General features: G+C 47.2%; 2 protein-coding genes across 5 annotated transcripts in view; both read right to left on the bottom strand.

The window, feature by feature from the left end:
- Positions 1-3525, bottom strand: part of HK1 (hexokinase 1) — a 90449-nt gene extending 86924 nt beyond the window's left edge. For 2 of the 3 annotated variants that reach the window (XM_054728681.1, XM_054728679.1), the window contains exon 1: positions 3420-3525. The gene's annotated coding sequence lies outside the window, so the exon portion shown is untranslated. The remainder of the gene's footprint in view (positions 1-3419) is intronic. The other variant, XM_054728680.1, reaches the window with a different exon arrangement.
- Positions 3526-4975: 1450 nt separating this feature from the next.
- Positions 4976-19593, bottom strand: part of HKDC1 (hexokinase domain containing 1) — a 37092-nt gene continuing 22474 nt past the window's right edge. For both annotated transcript variants that reach the window (XM_054728775.1, XM_008145434.3), the window contains 9 exons: positions 18892-19196; positions 16717-16862; positions 16508-16627; positions 15198-15293; positions 14907-15006; positions 12975-13158; positions 10965-11120; positions 8527-8760; positions 4976-5199 (listed from right to left, as the gene is read on the bottom strand). In XM_054728775.1, coding sequence (XP_054584750.1) covers positions 5052-5199; positions 8527-8760; positions 10965-11120; positions 12975-13158; positions 14907-15006; positions 15198-15293; positions 16508-16627; positions 16717-16862; positions 18892-19196 — 1489 coding nt within the window. In that variant the 3' untranslated portion in view covers positions 4976-5051. The remainder of the gene's footprint in view (positions 5200-8526; positions 8761-10964; positions 11121-12974; positions 13159-14906; positions 15007-15197; positions 15294-16507; positions 16628-16716; positions 16863-18891; positions 19197-19593) is intronic.

The raw sequence follows: 19593 nt of genomic DNA on the forward strand, positions 1-19593 counted from the left end.
TGACCCAGGCCTTCCTAGCTCACTGACACCTCTCCCCTGAGGTTGGTATTAAATCCTGCCATCAGGATTTGGCTGAGGAGGAAGAAAATTGTCTGGATTGTATATTTAAACTGTCAATGCTTTTCATGGACCTCAACTTCTTCACAGCCCAGGATCTACTTCGTTTCTGGAGGAAATAGTCCTCAGAACACACCTGTGTCATTCTGAGTTCCTCGTCACACCCAACCAACTGTATGGCCGTGCACGCATTCATTTCACCCCTCTGCATAGCTAATCCCAGCCCACCTGCATTTGGACACTGCCCAGTTTCTTCTTCAACCAAGAAACCAAAGTCAACCCTAGACAAGTTCTACTCCAAAGAACATGCTAACAAAAGACCCAACTCAGAGGAAACAAAATGTGGCAGAGTATGAAAGAGCAGTGTAAATTCCCTTTCGAACTTAGATTCTCGTGCTCTCCCAGCATCCTTTGCACAGGAGGAAGAGGGCAGAGGGGTGATTAGCCCATTTCGGAGACAGCCAGACTAAAACCCAGGAAGAAATTCAACACACCTCTCTGCCTGGTCATCTCACCACCACTGCCTCTCTGCCTGGTCATCTCACCACCCATCAGTGGCCCCCCGGCCCGGAAGGTGCTTAGAGGCACCGCTGTCTGGAGGTGACATCATCCCTTGAATAAGGATAGGGAATTATCAACCACAACACGAGGTCAAAGGAAACTTACTATGAAATGGGCTGTGACACTTCTTGCTGTAAAGATGGTCTTTGGAGCGTCACTTCGAGAGGAAAGCTCACTCCTCTGAGGCTGGAAACACAGCTTCTCTGTGCTCTTGATGATGTCGGACAGAAATGTGACCACAGGCTCTTAAACAGGCTTTCCTCCAACAGAGAACTAACTCATCTGCCCACCACCTTGTAACAACTGGAGCCAAATTTCTGTTCCACTTTTACCAAAAAAGAGAGAGAGGCTGACTCCATCCGACCCCAACAGTCCATTGAATTCAAGCCTTTTCATAGAGGAAGCAAAAAGACTTCCTAACCCCAAGCCAAAAATGCCAGCTATGTACTCCCACGGGGCTCCAGCCCCCTGGAGGCGCAGGGCACCCGGCCTATCACAATAACCTCCCAGCTGATCTACAAGTCAATTCCCTTCTGTGCAGAACTCCAGACACTGTCCCTCCGTTCAGATCCAAGCTTCAGTCCCTGTTTTTGCCCCAGAAGTATCCCGTGACCTCACAAGCAGACTCAGAAATCTAGACACACGAGATCTGCGCCCCAGAGACTAGCTGCATTAGCTCTAGTTGTGTTTGAGAGGAGAGAGGGATTTCCGATTTCTGATGTGCTCCAGCGAGTGCTGCCTTCTGCGTTCCAGGCACAGGAGGGAAAGGCTGTGGGTGAGTGGTGGGAGGAGGGTGGGGGGCAGAGCTGATAGACAAAAACACAGATTAGACACATGCACCCAAGATAGGAGAGCCAGGCAGCCAGAGTGAGAGCAATAGGTGCTTTGTGGTAGGTGCTGTTGGCGTCAGAGCAAATGTGGAGTCGTTCTAAGACAATGGTGTGGCCCGGGACGCTGGCTAACCTGTCAGTTTCCCTGGGAAATGTCAATCTCCTTTCCTCCGCCCCCTCAGCCCTAATCCCACCGTCATATTTATTTTTGTGCCCAGTCCTGTCCCTTGTTTTATCAGCAGTGGGATACCTTGTGAATAGAATTTTATTTAGCTTATAAGGAGCTACAAAAAGAAACAAAAGATGACATAAATCATGTTAATCCACTATGTATTGTTAAACCAAAAAAGCTAGATACAGAGAAATGTGTAGAAGATTCCATTTTTATTACCACTCCCACAAATAAAAACAACTATATCCGTGTGTGTCAACTGTAATATATGAGATGACTGTTTTTGTAGGTGAAGAATGATGTTGCTTAGAGAAAAGCAATTGAAAATCTGCTCCTGCCTCTCCCCGCACACAACCGGAGACAATCCTTCCTGCTCCTTCACTAGGGGCAGGAATATCTCAGGCCTCGGTGCCAGGGCCATGGACTAACATCAGGGCAGAAGCCCTGCTTGGGTCAAGAGCTGGGAAAGCAGGTTAAGGTCTGACTCACCCAGCCCAAGGGCTGGGAGAGACCGAAGTACGTGAAAGAGTGCTACATTTGTTGGACTATTGGGCCTTTCTGCAGAATGTGGGATCGAGAAATGAGCCATTTTATTTGAGAATTAAAGGCAAGGGTTACTCCAGAGACTGGCCGACTTGGGAACATCCAGTTAATCCCAGACCATACTTTGGGAAGGGCCACCCTAGACCATGCTAGCTACCAGAGAGCTGACTCAATGGGAACCGGGCCACATAGAGACTATGATGTGAATGACACCCCCTGGAAGTGTCCCTGCTCCTTAGGCCAATCCCCCAAACTATTGTCAATGACTTTCCTTTCTCCTCATCTCTCTTTCCTCTCATATTAAAAAAATAAATAAAAATTGCCCTGGCTGGTGTGGCTCAGTTAGTTGAGAATAGTCCCATGCACCAAAAGGTTGCTAGTTTGATTCCCAGTCAGGGTACATGCCTGGGTTGTGGTCTCGATCCCCAATAGAGGGTATGCAGGAGGCACCCAATCGATGTTTCTCATATCAATGTTTCTCTCTGTCTTTCCCTTTCCCTTCCTTTCTCTCTAAAATCAATAAAAATGTGTGTGTGTGTGTGTGTTTTAAATGAAGATTTTAAAAGTATCTTCACTTTCTCCCAAGCATGTGGCAATAGGCTTGGAAGGTCCTTAATGCTGATGTTCAAGTGGCTCATACCAGTGATAAGATGGGCTCCCTAACACAACAGCCTGACACATGTACAAGTGGCTTATAGCTCATCCCCATGTCCAGATATGCAGCTTTTGTAGTGCACATATCCTTGTCAGGCTGCTATATTTATCCGCCTCTCTCACGTGAGGACATTGAAGCTCAGGAAGCACGCTCAGTTCTTCTGAGTACAAACCGAAGATGCTATCCCTAAATAAATGCAGATCTACTAGGACATGTCAATCATGGATCATTAACCTGGGCCCCAAGTATGGGGGTGGGGGAGAGGAACCTCCCCAAAGGGGTGTCTTTAAACTTTTGGGGAGGAAAGTTACTTTATTTTCAATCCTCTAATTAAAATTTAGCATTTCCTTTCATTATAAATGTGGTCAACAATAGTGTCAGCAGCAGCTCTGACTTGGCTCCAGAAGAAATCACAGACATGTCATCTCTGTGAAAATGTCTCCAGAAATGGTTTGCACTCATCAGGACTTCAAACTTATGGTTACTATTAATTTCCTGCTAAATCTTATTATAGAATGCATTAATAAATCAGCACATAAACTTCTATATCACTACTTTAATATTCTAATTCTTCCTTGGGAATCCCGTGAAGATCATTTACCTTGTGTGGCTGTGGTCTTGCCTAGTAGACTTTGAGAAGTTAGTCCTCCATCGCCCCAGGTGTTTCAGGGGCTGCCTGTCCAAGGGCAGCAAGCCGATGTCTGCCCTCGCTGCAATTCCGTTACGGTTCAAGGATTCTGTGATGCCATCAATTAGTCAGAATGCGCAAGGTTGCCTGGATACCTTGGGCTTCTTTTTCTTGTAAGAGACCAAGGCTGGGCGACCTCCTCATTTTGCCAAACATGTGCTGAGAGACCAGGCTGTGAGAGACGTGGTGGTGCAGCTACCTGAGTCTGGGCCAGCTCATCTGTCTAAGCGGATGGCAAAGGAGAGACCCCCGGCAGAACCAGGGGAAAGAAGGACTGGGAGCTGGACGTGTCTTACCAAGGAATGGGAGAGCTGGAGGAAGATAACAAGGACAACAGGGTTTGGGGTTCACTGAGACAAAATCTGATCAGGTAAAACATTTCCCCAAAGAGATCTAACCTTAAAATACAAAAAGATAAATTTAATAAATCCATACAGCCTCTCTCCAGAGAGATATAATCTTAAAATACAACAAAGTTCATTTTGATTAATTTAGCACCCACCCACAGCAGTATCTCCATAAATGCTGACTGAATGTATGAAAAAAAAAATTTTCCCAGAGAATCTCATCTTCCTCATCTGTCCCAGCCCCAGTGGGCCTCTCTCTCATTCTTTAGACTGTGGGATCCTGTGATAAAGTCGCTGGAAGTATTCCTTCAAATGAAATTTGGATAATCTGTTAGAGATATTGCAGCAGATCTTCTTTAGACTAGAGAGATGCTTTCAGCAACTTGTGACTCTGTGCCCCTTATTCCACCAGCAGAGCATGAAGTTACCAAGTAAGCCTCCCAGATGAAATATTAACACCTCGTGCAAAGATTCTTGGGAAATAAAATATTTTTTATTAATTTACTGGATTTCATATACTCAATAGTTCTTAAAACAAGTATTAACAATAGCAACACAAACCACAATGTAAAATGAAAAACAGGTACCACAAATGACACCCTTCCCAATGACACATGGGTATTGAGAAAAATCCTACAAGGTGCTGACATTACTCCCAGTGAGCATAAAAAGGCTTCCTACAGGCTTCCTGGCAGTCAACCCTTCTTCATCCTGGGCCTGAACTCCAGCGTCTTTGGAGTCAACATGACAAGTTAAGGACAAGTTAGATGAGATCAGGTAGAGGGCTCAGTCTACTACAGCGATGGCCGAAGCATGCCAGTGGGAGCTCAGCCAGCCAGGCCACATGGCAGATCATGCATATGTTGCCAAATCCAGCAGCCACAAGACCCAAAGCCATAGAGAGCTGACAGGTCAGGCCTCAACTGAAATTTTGCTGAAAGGGGATCTCTCCAGCCACATGCTTTGATTTTACTAGTTGGCCCATCTTGGACCCAAATATGCCAAATAGAGCTATCATGTACTACCCTTGAAAACCGGTAACAAAATGCTAAGAATGCCCGAGAACCTGGGGTTCTCTTTCAGCCATCCTGAAGGTGAAGACAGCCAGAACCTTGCCTGTTGGTCCCTGATCCACTCATCTGCCAGAAGGAAGGCTTGTCGGTATCCAAGGCGCATTGGGCCCAACCACGAGAGCTTCCTAGTTCTCCTTCTGTGCCTGCTGCAACCTCTTGGCCACAGCAGTGATCAGAGCGGCTCCCTTTCCACTCCCATCTTCTGATAGCATGAATGTCACATCACATTTAGGAGCTAGTTCTTTCACAGTTTCCTGCAATATCCAAGAAAAGCTATGACAAAGAGAAAAAAATATATCATCAGCACTTACATATGGAATCATCATGTTTATAAATTATTTTGATCTAGTTTGTTGCTTCTAGCTTGCTTCTCAAGGATCCAGACAGCTTATACAGTTTTTTAGATAGCTGTTTTAATTTTACCTTTTACTCAGCAACTGCTAATGCCAGAGAATAGTCTAAGTGTTTCACATACAGAACATCAAAGTGTAACAAATAGTAGTTTGAAAATAATTATTACTATCTTCACTACATAAATTGTCAAATTTGTACAAACTAGTCCATTTATTAGGACAGTGGTTGGCAAACTGCGGCTCGCGAGCCACATGCGGCTCTTCGGCCCCTTGAGTGTGGCTCTTCCACGGCCTGGGCGAGTCTATTTTGAAGAAGTGGCGTTAGAACAAGTTTAAGTTTAAAAAATTTGGCATCCAAAAGAAATTTCAATCGTTGTACTGTTGATATTTGGCTCTGTTGACTAATAAGTTTTCTGACTACTGTATTAGGATTTGGACCAGGCCAGTCTTTTTACAAACCCCACCTTTTTTGTTCAAAATTTCCCCCAGTTTTTATTTTCAAATTTTTCAAATGTTGAAAGAATAGTTCAGTGAGTACCTCTATACCTTCTGCCTAGTCTCAACAAAGTTAAAATCTTGCCCTGTTTGACCCATCCATTCACCCATCTCTCCCCCCATTAATTTTCCCCCAAAGCACACAGTCTTAATCACAATTCTTGGCCTCTCTATCATTTGAGATATTAAATCCATTTGAATTTACATCCTGGGAGTCAGTTACCAGGCCAGTCTGTGGAATCAAAGTGTGTCTACCAAAGGCCTGGGATGTGGGTCACTGGGATGGTCCAGGTGGCAGTCATCTCTGAGGGCCAGCATGCCAGAGAAGGATCTGAGCCCAACTCTACCACACAGCCGGTGGGTGACTCTGGCCAACCACTTGGGGCTCTGCTGGTTAAGTGGGAGGAGAAGGGAGTATTATCAGAGGCACAGTCAGGGTAATCAGTCCCAGACTTCCCATGGAGATAGGAGAAAATGGCTTGGCAATCACTGCTCAATCAAGTCTGTCTTTTTAAAAAAATATATATATATACAATTATTCAGTAGTTTTTAGTGTATTCACAAAGTTGTGCAACTATCACCACTGTCTAATCCCAGAACTTTTCTGTCATCCTAAAAAGGAAACCCATACCCAATAATAGTTGCTTTCAATTCACACTAAGCCCAGCAATCACTAATCTTTCTATCTTTATATATTTGCCTATTCTGAACATTAATATAATGGAATCCTGTTATATGTGGCCTTTTGTGTCTGGCTTCTTTCATTTAACATGATATTTTTCAAGATTCGTCAAAGTTGTAGCATGTGTCAGTACTTCGTTCCTTTTTATGAGTAATATTTCATTGTATGGCTATCCTACATTTTGTGTACCCACCCAGAAGCTGATGGGCATTTGGGTTATTTCACCTTTTGGCTAGTATGAATAATGCTGCTATGAACATCACTAACAAGTTTGTGTGTGAACATGTTTCTAATTCTCTGGAGTACACCCAGGAATGAAATTGCTGGGTCACATGGTAACTCCATGTTTATCTTTTTTAGGAATTGCCAAACTGTTTCCCACCAGCCAGGCATTAGGGCTCCAATTTTGTCACATCCTGATCAACACTTGTTCCTGTCACTCTTTTTTACTATGGCCATCCTAATGGTATTTCATGGTTTTGACTTGCATTTTCCTAGGGACTAACGATATGCGGCATCTTTCTGAGTGCTCATTGGCCATGGTAGATCTTCTTGGAGAGATGTCTATTTAAATCCTTTGTTCATTTGTTACTTGTCTTTATGGTTGAGTTGTATTAAGTGTTCTTTATATATCGCAGAGATGAGTCCCTCATCAGATATATGATATGTAAATATTTTCTTCCATTCTTTGTTTTCACTTCCTATGGCATATAAAATATGTTAATTTTATGGAGTCCAATTTACCTACATTTTCTTTTGTTGCTTATTCTTTTGATGTCACATTGCCTAATCCGAGGTCACAAAGATTTACACCTATGTTTTCTTTTGGGAGTTTTATAGTTTTAGATCTTAAGTCAGGTCTTTGATCCATTTTGAGTTAATTTTTGTACATGGTGTGAGGTCGGATTCCATTTACTGCTCTTTCTTGCCTCACTGCCCTGGCTAGACTTACCCCCGATTTTCCCCTTGAGGTCACATGTTTTGGAACTGATTCTTCCAAACCTCTCCTTGAATCAAGATTCGACTGAGAGACAGAAATCACGCAACCACCTGAAGGCAGCATTAGAAGCGGTCCAATGTTGAAGAGCCGAGGCAAGAGTGCATCCTTGTCTTGTTCCCGATCGTAAGGGAAAAGCATCCAGTCTCTCTCTCACCAGTAAATGTGATGCCAGCTGTGGGCTTTTCCCAGGTGCTTCTATACCAGGTTGAGGAAGCCCCCTTATTCCTAGTTTATGGAGTAATTTTATCTTTTGAAAAGTGTTAAATTTTACCAAATGCTTTGTCTGTACCTACTGAAATGATCATGTGGTTTTGTTCCTTGGTCAAGTCCTGGTTCAAGGGAGAGGCTTGTAGGAACCTCAACAAAAATATGTGACCCAGAGAGAAAACCAAGAGATAATTCCAGTCAGTTGTTTTGAACAGTTGGCATCATAGGAAGGACTAAGGGTCAAGGATTACAATGGTAAGTTCATGTATGCATTTCAGCATGATTGAAAATCTGAGTAAGCTTGTTAACACTTTCCCTCTTCACCAAAACAAAATGGAAAACACTACATGAAAATGGAAATCATAGCTTTCATCCCTGGAAATTTTGTGACGAGCCATTCCTGCTACAGCCACTGCTTAACTTAATCCTCACAGCAATCCACGAGGCAGGTATGATTTGTGACCTCCTTTTACAGGGAGTAAGAAACTGGATCCAAACTCACATTGCCTGACAGGGCCCTTAATCCTTCTGTCCACTTATTCTGAGCTAAGAAAATTATAACCAGCTCATAGTCGACAATGCTCTATGTTATATAAATACTCAGTTCCATGACCCCCCTGTGAGGCCAGCATTTCCTGAGCACTGAGTGGAGCACTTTGCCTGTATTAACCCATGTCATCTTCATGTAGCTCCAGGAGGTAGAGATCCCTACGGCCCGCCTTTTACAGATGAGGAAGCTGGGGTTCAGAGGGGATGGCAAATCCTCCCACACCGTACCACAGGGTTCAACCTTGCCTGTCAGACTCAACCGGGTCCACTCTTGACCTCAGCGCCCTCCCACCCCGTCCTTCTCAGGCACTCACTGAGGGTGCAGCTTGTACAGGGTGCCGTCCACGCCCACAGTGATCTTCAGGTGCTCAAGCCCCTGGTCTTCCCTCCTTTTCTCCACGATGGCAGCCATGCCGGCGCCACAGAGCTGGGCCGCCCGACGGGACACGGCTCCACACACCTCCTTCACCACGATGCTGTCCTCACACGTGCTGTCCAAGCCGAGCTGCTGCAGGATCCTCCTCACCTGGAGGAGGGCCAGCCGGTCGCTGGAGGGAAGAAGAGTGTTATCAAGAGAGAACAACTGAGAAACAACCTCTATGACCATACAGCAGGTTCGACAGGTAAGTGGGGGGTGCAGCCAGACAGTAGAATCCTTTGTAGACCTTAAAATTGAGTTTGCAGGAGAATATCTAATGCTATGAAAAATGTTTATGATGTATTAAGTGAAAAAAATAAATTATAAAATACTACCTGCCATATGATCTTGGTTTGTTTTTAAAAGTTTTTCCTTACACACACACACACACATACACACACACACACACACACACACACACACACATGCACGCACACATGCACACACAGAGCAGAAGGAAATCTATTCAGATGCTGATAGGATTGCCAGTCATTTTTATTTTCTTCCTTTTGCTTATGAATAAGCAATATTTATATAGGAAGGGGAAAAAGTGGGGTTTTATTAGTATGTATAAAATTCCTTCCATGATCTAGCCCTTCACAGTTTACCTAGTTCTTTCCTGTAAGTTCCCTTACTCTATCCTCAGAGCCATCCTTGGGGCTAAGCAGCAGAGCAATTATTTCTCTTATAAAGAAGGAAATCGGGTCCAGAGAGGAGCTACCTGCCTCAGGCCACACAGCACAAAGGAGTTAAGTGGTAGAGATGAAGCACAAGCTCAGGCTCTGAGACTGTAAATCCCGGATTCTTCCCCTGAGATCACTGTCCCACCCATTCAACATGTGTTGGAATGGTCCACAGTCAGCATAGCAACTACTGTCTTCCCATTGGCACTCGATGGTATGATTCTATTTTATCCCATAAAGGTGCTTTTTTAAAAAATGCCTGTAGAAGTCAAAGCATCCAAAGCAGACACCTTTTGTGTGGCAGAAGCAAATATTTCTGGAGGCGTATAGGTCCTGACAGCTTGCTTTGTCCAGGAACAACTTTCCTTGTATTCAAAAGAGCAAGGCAAAGATACGCCAATCTGTTTACCTCTTGCACACAAGGGAGCAACTATTTCCCCCACACAAAAGAGGACCCCTCTGGTCACCAAAGGTGGGGACTTCTAACTTGCACTTTTGGATAGGATGAGTTGAAGACCAGACCCCTCCTCCCCCCAAAAAAGAATGCTGCATGTTTGCTAACCATCACTTCAAAAACACAAAATTGCTGCTGGTGCTGCGGATTCCGCCTCTCTCTCCTTAAACAGAACTCCTCCGCAACAGTCCATCGCATTTCCCTCATTAAATGCACTGCTTTCCTTTATAAAGTTTTCCTTTCCCCCCAGGATGATTTCTGGCTTGCTGGCACCTGGCCATAAAGACCAGGAGAATTAAAGGAAGTCAAATTGAGAGAAATTCCAAACACAAAGCCTCTGATCACATCCAGGGCTGATAAGAAAAGCAGTGAAACCAACATGTGTGCATAGCTGGAGGCAGTGGGAACTGAAACTACCTTTTTAAAAAGTGTGTCCAGCCCTAACTGGTTTGGCTCAGTGGATAGAGCATCAGCCTGCAGAATGAAGGGTCCCAGGTTTGATTCTGGTCAAGGGCATGTACCTTGGTTGCAGGCACATCCCCAGTTAGGGGGTATGCAGGAGGCAGCTGATTGATGTTTCTCTCTCATCGATGTTTATAATTCTCTATCCCTCTCCCTTCCTCTCTGTAAAAAATCAATAAAAAAAAATTTTTTTTAAAGTGTGTCCAGCCCAGCTGGCGTGGCTCAGCAGTTGAGCATCGACCCAAGAACCAAGAGGTCACTGGTTCAATTCCTGATCAGGGCACATGCCTGGGTTGTGGGCTCGATCCCCAGGGCGGGGAGGGGGAGCAGGAGGCAACGAACTGATGATGTTTCTCATCAATGTTTCTATCTCTCTATCCTTCTCCTTTCCTCTCTCTAAAAATCCATTAAAAAAATCAAAATATGCTTGCAAACATTCAAGAACTTGAAAGGGAATATAATATGCAAAAATAAAAACCGTTGTATTTAGTGGTGAGCATGTGGGTGATTTTTTAAAATGACTTTGCTTTCATATCATGGATATATTTTCTTTTTAGGAACAAAAGAGGATCATTTCCTAGCCTAAGCTAACTCCTATATAGCAGTTTAGGAACCCCTCCTCATCTGGCCTTGCTGTTTCTATTTTTAAGTCTCAAACCCGCCTACCCCCAGCATGACAGCAGCACGTCCAGGTTAGGGCTCTCACACTGAGCAGTGAACTTGACCACACGTCACCTTTCAATCTGGGACAGGAACTTGGTTTCAAAGATGCCCCTGGTCCGGAGACGCTCTGAAATCTGCCCCCGGAAGAGGAGACCCTGCTTGGTCAGGTCAATCAGGATCTGCCGCACAATCTCCCCCAGGTACATCCCGCTGGTCATTTTCTCATATCTGTTTGGGGAAGAGGGATAGGTTGGTGAGAGCAGGAGAATCAGCGCTGACGAATGGTTCCCAAAAGGACATGGGTCGGGTGTGGAAGGCATACCATTGGCCTCCGCCAGCGGCCTGGCTTGGAGTGTTTCAGAGTGAGCAGTGGCCAAGGGGAATGCAATGATGTGGGTAAGCCAGGCTTTGGAGCCACAGTGAGCGGGAGCCAGGTCCCAGCTCTGCCACACACTAGGGGCACCTGAGCAAGCACTAAGCCATCGTCTATAAAACAGGGACCAAACACTGACCGCATAGACTGTGGGAAGGCCAGCCTCTGGTGTACATACAGCAGGTGCTGAGCAAGACCTAGTCCCTCTCCTGTTCCCAAAGCCAATGCCCCTGGGTGTGTATGACACATCTGTTCTACCGGAGATTCTCGAGGCTTTATATTTGAAGAAATCTGTCCCACTAGAGATTCCGCCCCACCAGATAATACATCTACACTGTCCGCACACACCAGGGGTCCTCAAAAGATGGGACCACCCTGTCCCCTTTCTGCCAGGCTGTGAGCAGCACGAGGGAAGGAGCAAGAGGGGACGTGCCTTGTGACCAGCAGCACTGACCAGGCAGTCCGCACAGGGGTGTGACCGGCACCGACCACAGGGACGCAGGCTGGGCTGCCCCTGCTGCAGGGCCAAATGGGAATCGGAGAGCGGCCAAGACTTGTGTGTTCTCCTCACTGATCGGCCCTCATGAACCCAAGGAGCCAAGATGAAACTGACAAACTATGGCAGCAAATTCAAAAGTGCTGCCCCCTTAAGTCCTCATTCCAAAATGTAAGCCTCCGGTGGATTCAGACACAGAACTTAGTCAGAAGGACCCCGCCCCTTAGGAAGAGCCATGATATCTGGATGCCCCAATGTGGGATTCAGAGATAAATACACTGATCAGATTTTTTTTCTTTTTTGGAGCAAGTGCCAAGGAAGATGAGGAACCACGGGGCCTCTGCTATGTAGTGCTCTCAGTTCGACAGTTACTAAGGCATGTGTGGCCCAGTCATCCCGTTACATTTCCTGTCTGCTCAGCTTCTCCACATGGCTATCACCCATCACAACAAATCCGTATTCCCATCTTATTTCATATACTAAGACACTGAGTTTAGTTGTGACCTGATAGTAAAACATTTACTCTCTGGTACATTATAGAAAAAGTTTGTCAGCTCCTGTTCTAAATGGACAAGCCCAGGTTAATGACCAATTCCTAGCATGATAGCCCTATCCCTAGCTACTCCTTTCTCTCCTTCTCAAGAAGGTATATGAGGATGCAAGTGAAAATGTGCTCTACTTTTTTTAAAGAACCATCCATTGTTTTCAATAGGGTGAGTAGTTGGAATACACCTCACAGGTGACTGTGACCCATGTTGGGACATGACATCATGTTGAGAACCAGGACTCCCATCCTTCACCTGTGGCCACTTCCTCGCCCAGAGCAACGGAGGTCAGCAACCTGGCAGCCAGCTCTTAAAATGCTGAGGATGCTGACCTCTCCATCGGACCTCCCGGAAGCCCATCCTGAGAGGACCCACCGAGTCACCAGGCCCCTGCTCTGTGACACCTGGCCCACAGACAGCCCTGCCTCCACCTTTATGAGGTCCTATGATAGTTAGCAAAAGGCAACGCTTTGTTCTACTTACTGGAAATTTGTCATAATATTTTGCTTCTGTTCAAATAAGACGGCACACTAACATCTAATAGAGAGTTGTAATAAATATATGACGTTAAAGTGTCTATATTAAGAAAATGGCACACACACACACACCCAAATCTGATAAAGTTGTATATGCACAACCCGAACACATGAACACATCTGCCTTCTCACCTTTGTTTACCGGGATTCAAGGACCCCTCATCCACCTCCTTGTCATATTGGGTCCGGATGTCATCTATGCAGCCGTTATCTCCAAATCCTCCCCATTCCGTGTTAATGCACATCTTCCCTTCGTCCCCTTCCACCACCTCTATGTTCCTCATCTCCTCCATGTAGCACATATTGCTGCCCGTTCCTAGAAGGAATCATGAAGAGACTTTAGTCTTCAAAAGACAGATCTTAAAAATCTAGTCAAAAATATAAATGACCTAAGCAGAGGGGTGGGGAGTAGGTGGAGGTGGGCAAAGGGGAGAGGTATGAGGATGGAAAGAGACTTTGCTTGGGGCGATGGGTGCACGCTGCAGTGTAAAGATGATGTTTTATTGAGTTGTACACTTGAAACCTGTATGTTTTTGCAAACCAATGTCATCCCAATAAATTCAATTTAAAATTTAAAAAAAAAAAAAAAGACAGATCTTAAAGAGGCAGTGGAGCACAGTAGACAGGACTTTGGAGTCAGACAACTGGATTAGAGTCAAAAGCTGAATTGCAGCTTTATACCATTGCTGAGTGACCTTAGACAAGTATCTCATCTTTCAGAGACCCAATTCCTTCATCTGTGAAAAGGAAACAATGCCTGCCGCATAGATTTGTTATTTTAAAAAAATGAGATGAGCTCTGGCTGGTGGGGCTCAATGGTTGAGCATCGACTTATGAGCTAGGAGGTCACAGTTCGATTCCCAGTCAGGGCACATGCCCCGTTTGTGGGTGCAATCCCCAGTAGGGGGCGTGCAGGAGGCAGCCAATCAATGATTCTCTCTCATCATTGATGTTTCTATCTCTCTCTCCTCCCTTCCTCTCTGAAATCAATAAAAAATATATTTGAAAAAGTGACATGATGTTTGTAAGTTTCCTCCACATAGTAAGTATTCAATAAATGGTGATAGCAGCAGCAGTATCACCTCCATCATCATCCTTGTTAAGCTATAGGCACACAAAGTGAGCCTCCAAGTAGTCATAGAGTTAGCAGTCAGAGCTGGAAGGGACCATGAGGAATCATCTAGTCTTGGACAAGCAAATGTTTAGCATCTATAAGCCACCCTCTTCTCCTTGGCCCATGACCTGGCCTAAGAACTATTCTTAACACAACAGTCCAGGCAACTATTATATGTAATTAAACAAGTCTCATCTCTTTGCTCACCTAGATATAGCCCAGTTCCTCCCATAGATGAGGAAATTCAAGTCAAGAAGAATAGTAACCTGCCCAAGGTCACAAAGTGGGTAAGAGTTGGAGTGAGATGAAACCCCTTACCTGGCATTGGAGACATCTCAATATATCCCCATCAGCTTGTTCCACCTACTCCTCGCCTCCAGGAACCCCAGACAACCAACTGGAACAACTTCCGCAGATTGTCATCACTTCACCTGTGCCTCTCAGTTGGAATGCCCTTCATCCCCATCTCCACCTGTTCAACTCCCAACCTTTCTCCCAGCTCTTAATGAGAGCCATCCCGCTGGAATCCACCCTAGTCCTTAATCGCTGTCAGACTTCTCCCCTAGGTTTCCTTCCAAATCTTCCCCAGCCTGTGAACCCAGACAGCCAGAAAAGGTCAGAGAACATTGAAGCCAGCCTTGGGCCAACATGATTCAACTGAGGTCTCCTTCCTCCCAGGATAATCTGCTCCAAGGCCCTAATCTGAAAGTCCCATTTTTATATCATTCTTCTTCAACAGAAAGGACAACCTTGACTAACTACCCTTAATGGGGAAAGATATTAAGACTTAGGAATTAGGAAACCTAGAATCCCAGTCTTAACTTCATCTCTGCCTTGGACAAAGCCAGCTCTAGAGCCCCTGAACAATCTCCCCCGCCTCACTATGTTAAAAGGGATCCTCCAAAAAAATCAGATGGGAGTAGGCCAATGGGACATGCCTGACCACTTACCCGCAATCAGGCCAATCTCACAATTAGGGTCTTCATAGCCACAGGTCATCATGGTCCCCACTGTGTCATTCACAACTGAAACTATGTCCAGGTCAAACTCCTGCAAAGGAAGCAGCTCTACTGTAGGTAGAATGTGCAAGCCAAATGGACTTAGGAGGGGCATATCGACCCAGAGTAGGGGTGGGGTGTGTGTGAGAGAGGTCAGAGTCACAGGGCTGGACTAGGACAGTAGACCAAAGGGGTTTGGGGGGAGGGGCTAGGTCAGGCATGAGCCTCAACACCATATCGTACGTTTCTCCTCTTGATGGCTTCCCTGAGCATATCCACCATGTCTTCCCCTTCACAGTCAGTAGCCTTAAAGCCTTTGGTCCACTCAATGAGTGTCGCCTGAAAGAAAGGAGGAGAAATTCACTTGAGCAGTAGTTTTCTGGGACCACTGCATGACCTCAACATCTAATAGGTGGTCAGGTGTGTGTTTTGTTTCTAAAAAGAAAATATATCCATAATATGAAAGCAAAGTCATTTAAAAAAATCACCCACATGCTCACCACTAAATACAGTGGTTTTTATTTTTGCATTTTTTTTGTGCTTCCATCTATGGAGCCCTAACACTAGGCCCAGAGGTATTACAAAGCATGATGCTCAGACAGGGTCTACTTCTGAGTGGAATAATTGCAGTAATTCGTATTCACCAGTGATCAACTCGTGTTCCCTGGCCATGACTGCACAGAACAAAGGCCTGGATCACTTCTGATTTAGCCAAGGACAGATTAAGATGTGATTAATGATAAAGCTACAGACTGTTTATTAAAGCAGTGTTCCACAGTAAAACACTAGAGGCATCCCATCATTCCAAAAAATGGATCTATCACCTTGTAGGAAATGTTATCTATCTATCTATCTATCTATCTATCTATCTATCTATCTATACACTAGAGGCCCGGTGCACGAAATTTGTGCACGGGGTGGGAGGGTTTCCCTCAGCTTAACCTGCAGCCTCTCCAATCTGGGACCCCTCGAGGGATGTCTGGCTGCCCGTTTAGGCCTGATCCCGGTAGGATTGGACCTAAATGGGCAGCCGGACATCCCTCTCACAATCCAGGACTGCTGGCTCCCAACTGCTCGCCTGCCTGCCTTCCTGATTGCCCCTAACCGCTTCTGCCTGCCAGCCTGATCACCCACTAACCACTTCCCTGCCAGCCTGATTGATGCCTAACTGCTCCCCTGCCAGCCTGATTGCCCCTAACTGCCCTCCCCTACAGGCTTGGTCACCCCTAACTGCCCTCCCCTGCAGGTCTTGGTTGGGTTAATTTGCATACTTGCTCCTGATTGGCTGGTAGGTGTAGCAGAGGTACGGTCAATTTGCATATTGCTCTTTTATTAGATAGTATATATAAAAGCCAAGCGACCCCAATGCTGGAGTGACCGGTTGCTTTGATGCACACTGCGGCCCCAACTGCCCACAGCCCCTCTCCCTGGCTGCCCTGTCCTAAGGCCCCTAAATAAAATAAACAGTGACTCAGAGGTACCTTGGGATTCCCCTCATGGAGGAGGGCAGCCCACCCTACCGGGCTGGCTGGGAGTCTGGCAGGGCCGCTTACCTTATCGATGCCTGTCTGCCTGCAGGGAAATGAGAACGTGAAGCCCAAAGGCAGCGGGGCTCCCTTGAGACCCATGTAGTCCAAGAAGTCGGCGATGCACTGCACGATGTGGTCAAACAGCTATCGGGAGAGAGTGACAGTCACCCAGGCCGGCCGTGACCAGGGGCAGGCTGGCACCTCAGCGCACAGACCCACAGCCTGACGTTTACCTCCTCGCCGGTGCCCTGCATGATCTCCAGAGGGATGGCGAAGATCTTGTTGTACATTCGCACTGACCTCCGGCCACTTCTGATCTTCACCAGGAGGACGCGGAAGTTGGTTCCCCCCAGATCCAGGGCGAGGAAATTTCCTCTCTCTGTGGTGGAGAAAGCGGGGCTCTGCTCCACCAGCATGCACAGAGCAGGGACTCAGGGGAGGCGTGGGGGGACGGGAGATGAGGAAAAGGAGCGGCCTCAGAACCAGCCCCGGGTTGCAGGTCCGGAGCACCCGCAGGCACCTGGCGCTGTCTGAGGCCAGCCTGCTTTTCCTGGCACCTGGAAGGCCACACGCGGTACTTATGCTCAAGGAGCCTCTGAGGATGAGTCAGGCCAGGCTGCCCTGAGTGCAATGGCCTCCGGAAGGTGGCTCCATTCATCTGTGTGGTCTAGAGCCGTGGTCGGCAGACTCATTAGTCAACAGAGCCAAATATCAACAGTACAATGATTGAAATTTCTTTTGAGAGCCAAATTTTTTAAACTTAAACTTCTTCTAACGCCACTTCTTCAAAATAGACTTGCCCAGGCCGTGGTAGTTTGTGGAAGAGCCACACTCAAGGGGCCAAAGAGCCGCATGTGGCTCGCGAGCCACAGTTTGCCGACCACTGGCCTAGAGGAGCTGCTCATCACAAGATAGAGTGATTCTTCCCATCCCTGCTCTCCCCTTCCCTGGGTTCCCTCACCCCCACTAGCCAGTTTGGCTCAATGGATAGAGCATCGGCTTGTGGACTGAAGGGTCTCGGGTTTGATTCCAGTCAAGGGCAGGCTGGATCCCTGGCCGGGTCAGGGCACATGCAGGAAGCAACCAATAGATGTGTCTCTCTCACATCGATGTTTCTCTCGCTCTCTCTCTCTCCCCCTCCCTTCCACTCTCTCTAAAAATCAATGGAAAAATACCACCGGGTGGGAATTAACAACAAAAAGAAGTCAAATCAAGTTCAACCTTCAATACCACCCACTGCCTCTCACTTCTCCAGCATCGCAGAGCATCACAGACTGTTCTGAAAGCCTTTTGCCTTGCTCTCTGCCTCACCCTGCTGCAGCCACACTGGTCATTTCGCTGTTCCTTGAATTTGCCAATGACATCACTCCCAGCCAGCTCTCTCACCCCTCACCCTGCTCTATTTGTCTTCATAGCACCTGTCATTACATGGCATCATATGGCGTTTGTTCACTGTCTGCCAGCCCAACAGAACGTAAGCTTCACGGGGTAGGGACTGTGTTTTCCTCACTGCTCTATCACCAAGACTAGAACAGAGCCTGGCACACAGTAGGTGCTTAATAAAACTTTGAGGGATGAAGGCAGGAGGATGACCGGGATGAAGGAATGCATAATTGAACAGTATCTCTACTGCTCTCGGTTTTTTCCCCATGTAGACTCCAAGAACATTGGCTCTGGCAAAGATCTTTGCTGTGGAGAGTTCCAAAGTACAGCTGTGTGGCCGTATGTCCTCTCACCTCTCTGAGTCTGTTTTGGCCTCCATAAAATGGGAATCACTCTCTATTTACGGAACATCCAAAGTGGTTGTGAGGATGAAATGAAATGTTCCAAAGCAAGCTACAAGCTAGAAAGCATCAGACCAAGGTCGTTATTTCTGGGTGCCGTTCATGAGGTTCCAAGAGGTGAAGTAACTTCTCTAAAGAACTGACTCCGCTGTGGAGTGGCTCCTCTAGGCTGAGCACAGAGGACCAGGAGGAGGAGCCGGGCTTGGAAAAGTCAGGGGCAGAGAGTGCTGAGGGGAGAGCAAGAGAGCCACGCCTCCGGAGGGAAGAGAGGCAGAGAAGCCGCAGGAAGGCAAGCCAGACGACTCCAAGTGTCCAGATGGCAGCTCCCGGGGACAGCATCTGGGTCTTCTGTTTGCCAACAACATGGGGTACACTCCATGTTCTCAGCTACCCAGACACACGTGCGCCCCGCGGGAGGCGTTCTCTCCACCAGCATGCGCAGCGCAAGGCCTTGGGGCAACCACGGCAAATAGCTGCAGAAGGAGTACTGACCTTCTACCCTGCCCCCCACCCGCCATTACAGACAGGAATCCAAAGCTCTTCAAATAGAAACCTAGCTGGATTTAGGGAGTTTCGTGGGAGTTCTGGGCGGCCCTTCGGAAAGGAGAGCTGTGCGCGGCCCACCTGTGCCGTCCGGCATCCCGCAGACGTAGGTGGGCAGCATCTTGACGGTGGCCCGCAGGTGGGTGGCCCTCTTCAGCCCGTACTCGAGCTCAGCCCGCATCTTGTCCCGCACGCCCACGAGCTGCTCTCGGCTCAGCCGGAACAGAGCCAGCACCCGGTCCACCTGCTTCCGCTGGGCCTGCACGCGGGAGGCCACCGCCGTCACCATGGCCGCCCCCTTGGTGCTGCCACTCTCCGACAGGAGGAAGCGGACGTCACAGTTCGGGACCAGTCTCCTCACCACCTTGTGCAGGCGTTTGGGGTATCTGAAGGCAGGGGTGACGGCAAAACACACAACAGTCAGCCCTAACCGGTTTGGCTCAGTGGATAGAGCATCAACCTGAGGACTGAAGGGTCCCAGGTCCGGTCAGGGGCATGTACCTTGGTTGCTGGGCACATCCCCAGTAGGAGGTGTGCAAGAGGCAGCTGATCGATGTTTCTCTCTCATCAATGTTTCTAACTCTATCCCTCTCCCTTCCTCTCTGTAAAAAATCAATTAAAGTATATTTAAAAAAAAAAAAATACAGAATAGTCATACAGGCCCGGCCCGGCCAATGGGAACAGGCACAGGGCAGCGTGGGCCGGGTCCTGGGAGCCCTGCTGGGCTCACCCCTTTAGTCGCCCGGTGGTGCGGGGCAGGCAGGGACAGGGGGAGGGACCGGG

Source organism: Eptesicus fuscus, chromosome 17 (assembly GCF_027574615.1).
Source record: "Eptesicus fuscus isolate TK198812 chromosome 17, DD_ASM_mEF_20220401, whole genome shotgun sequence".
NCBI classification, from domain to species: domain Eukaryota; kingdom Metazoa; phylum Chordata; class Mammalia; order Chiroptera; family Vespertilionidae; genus Eptesicus; species Eptesicus fuscus.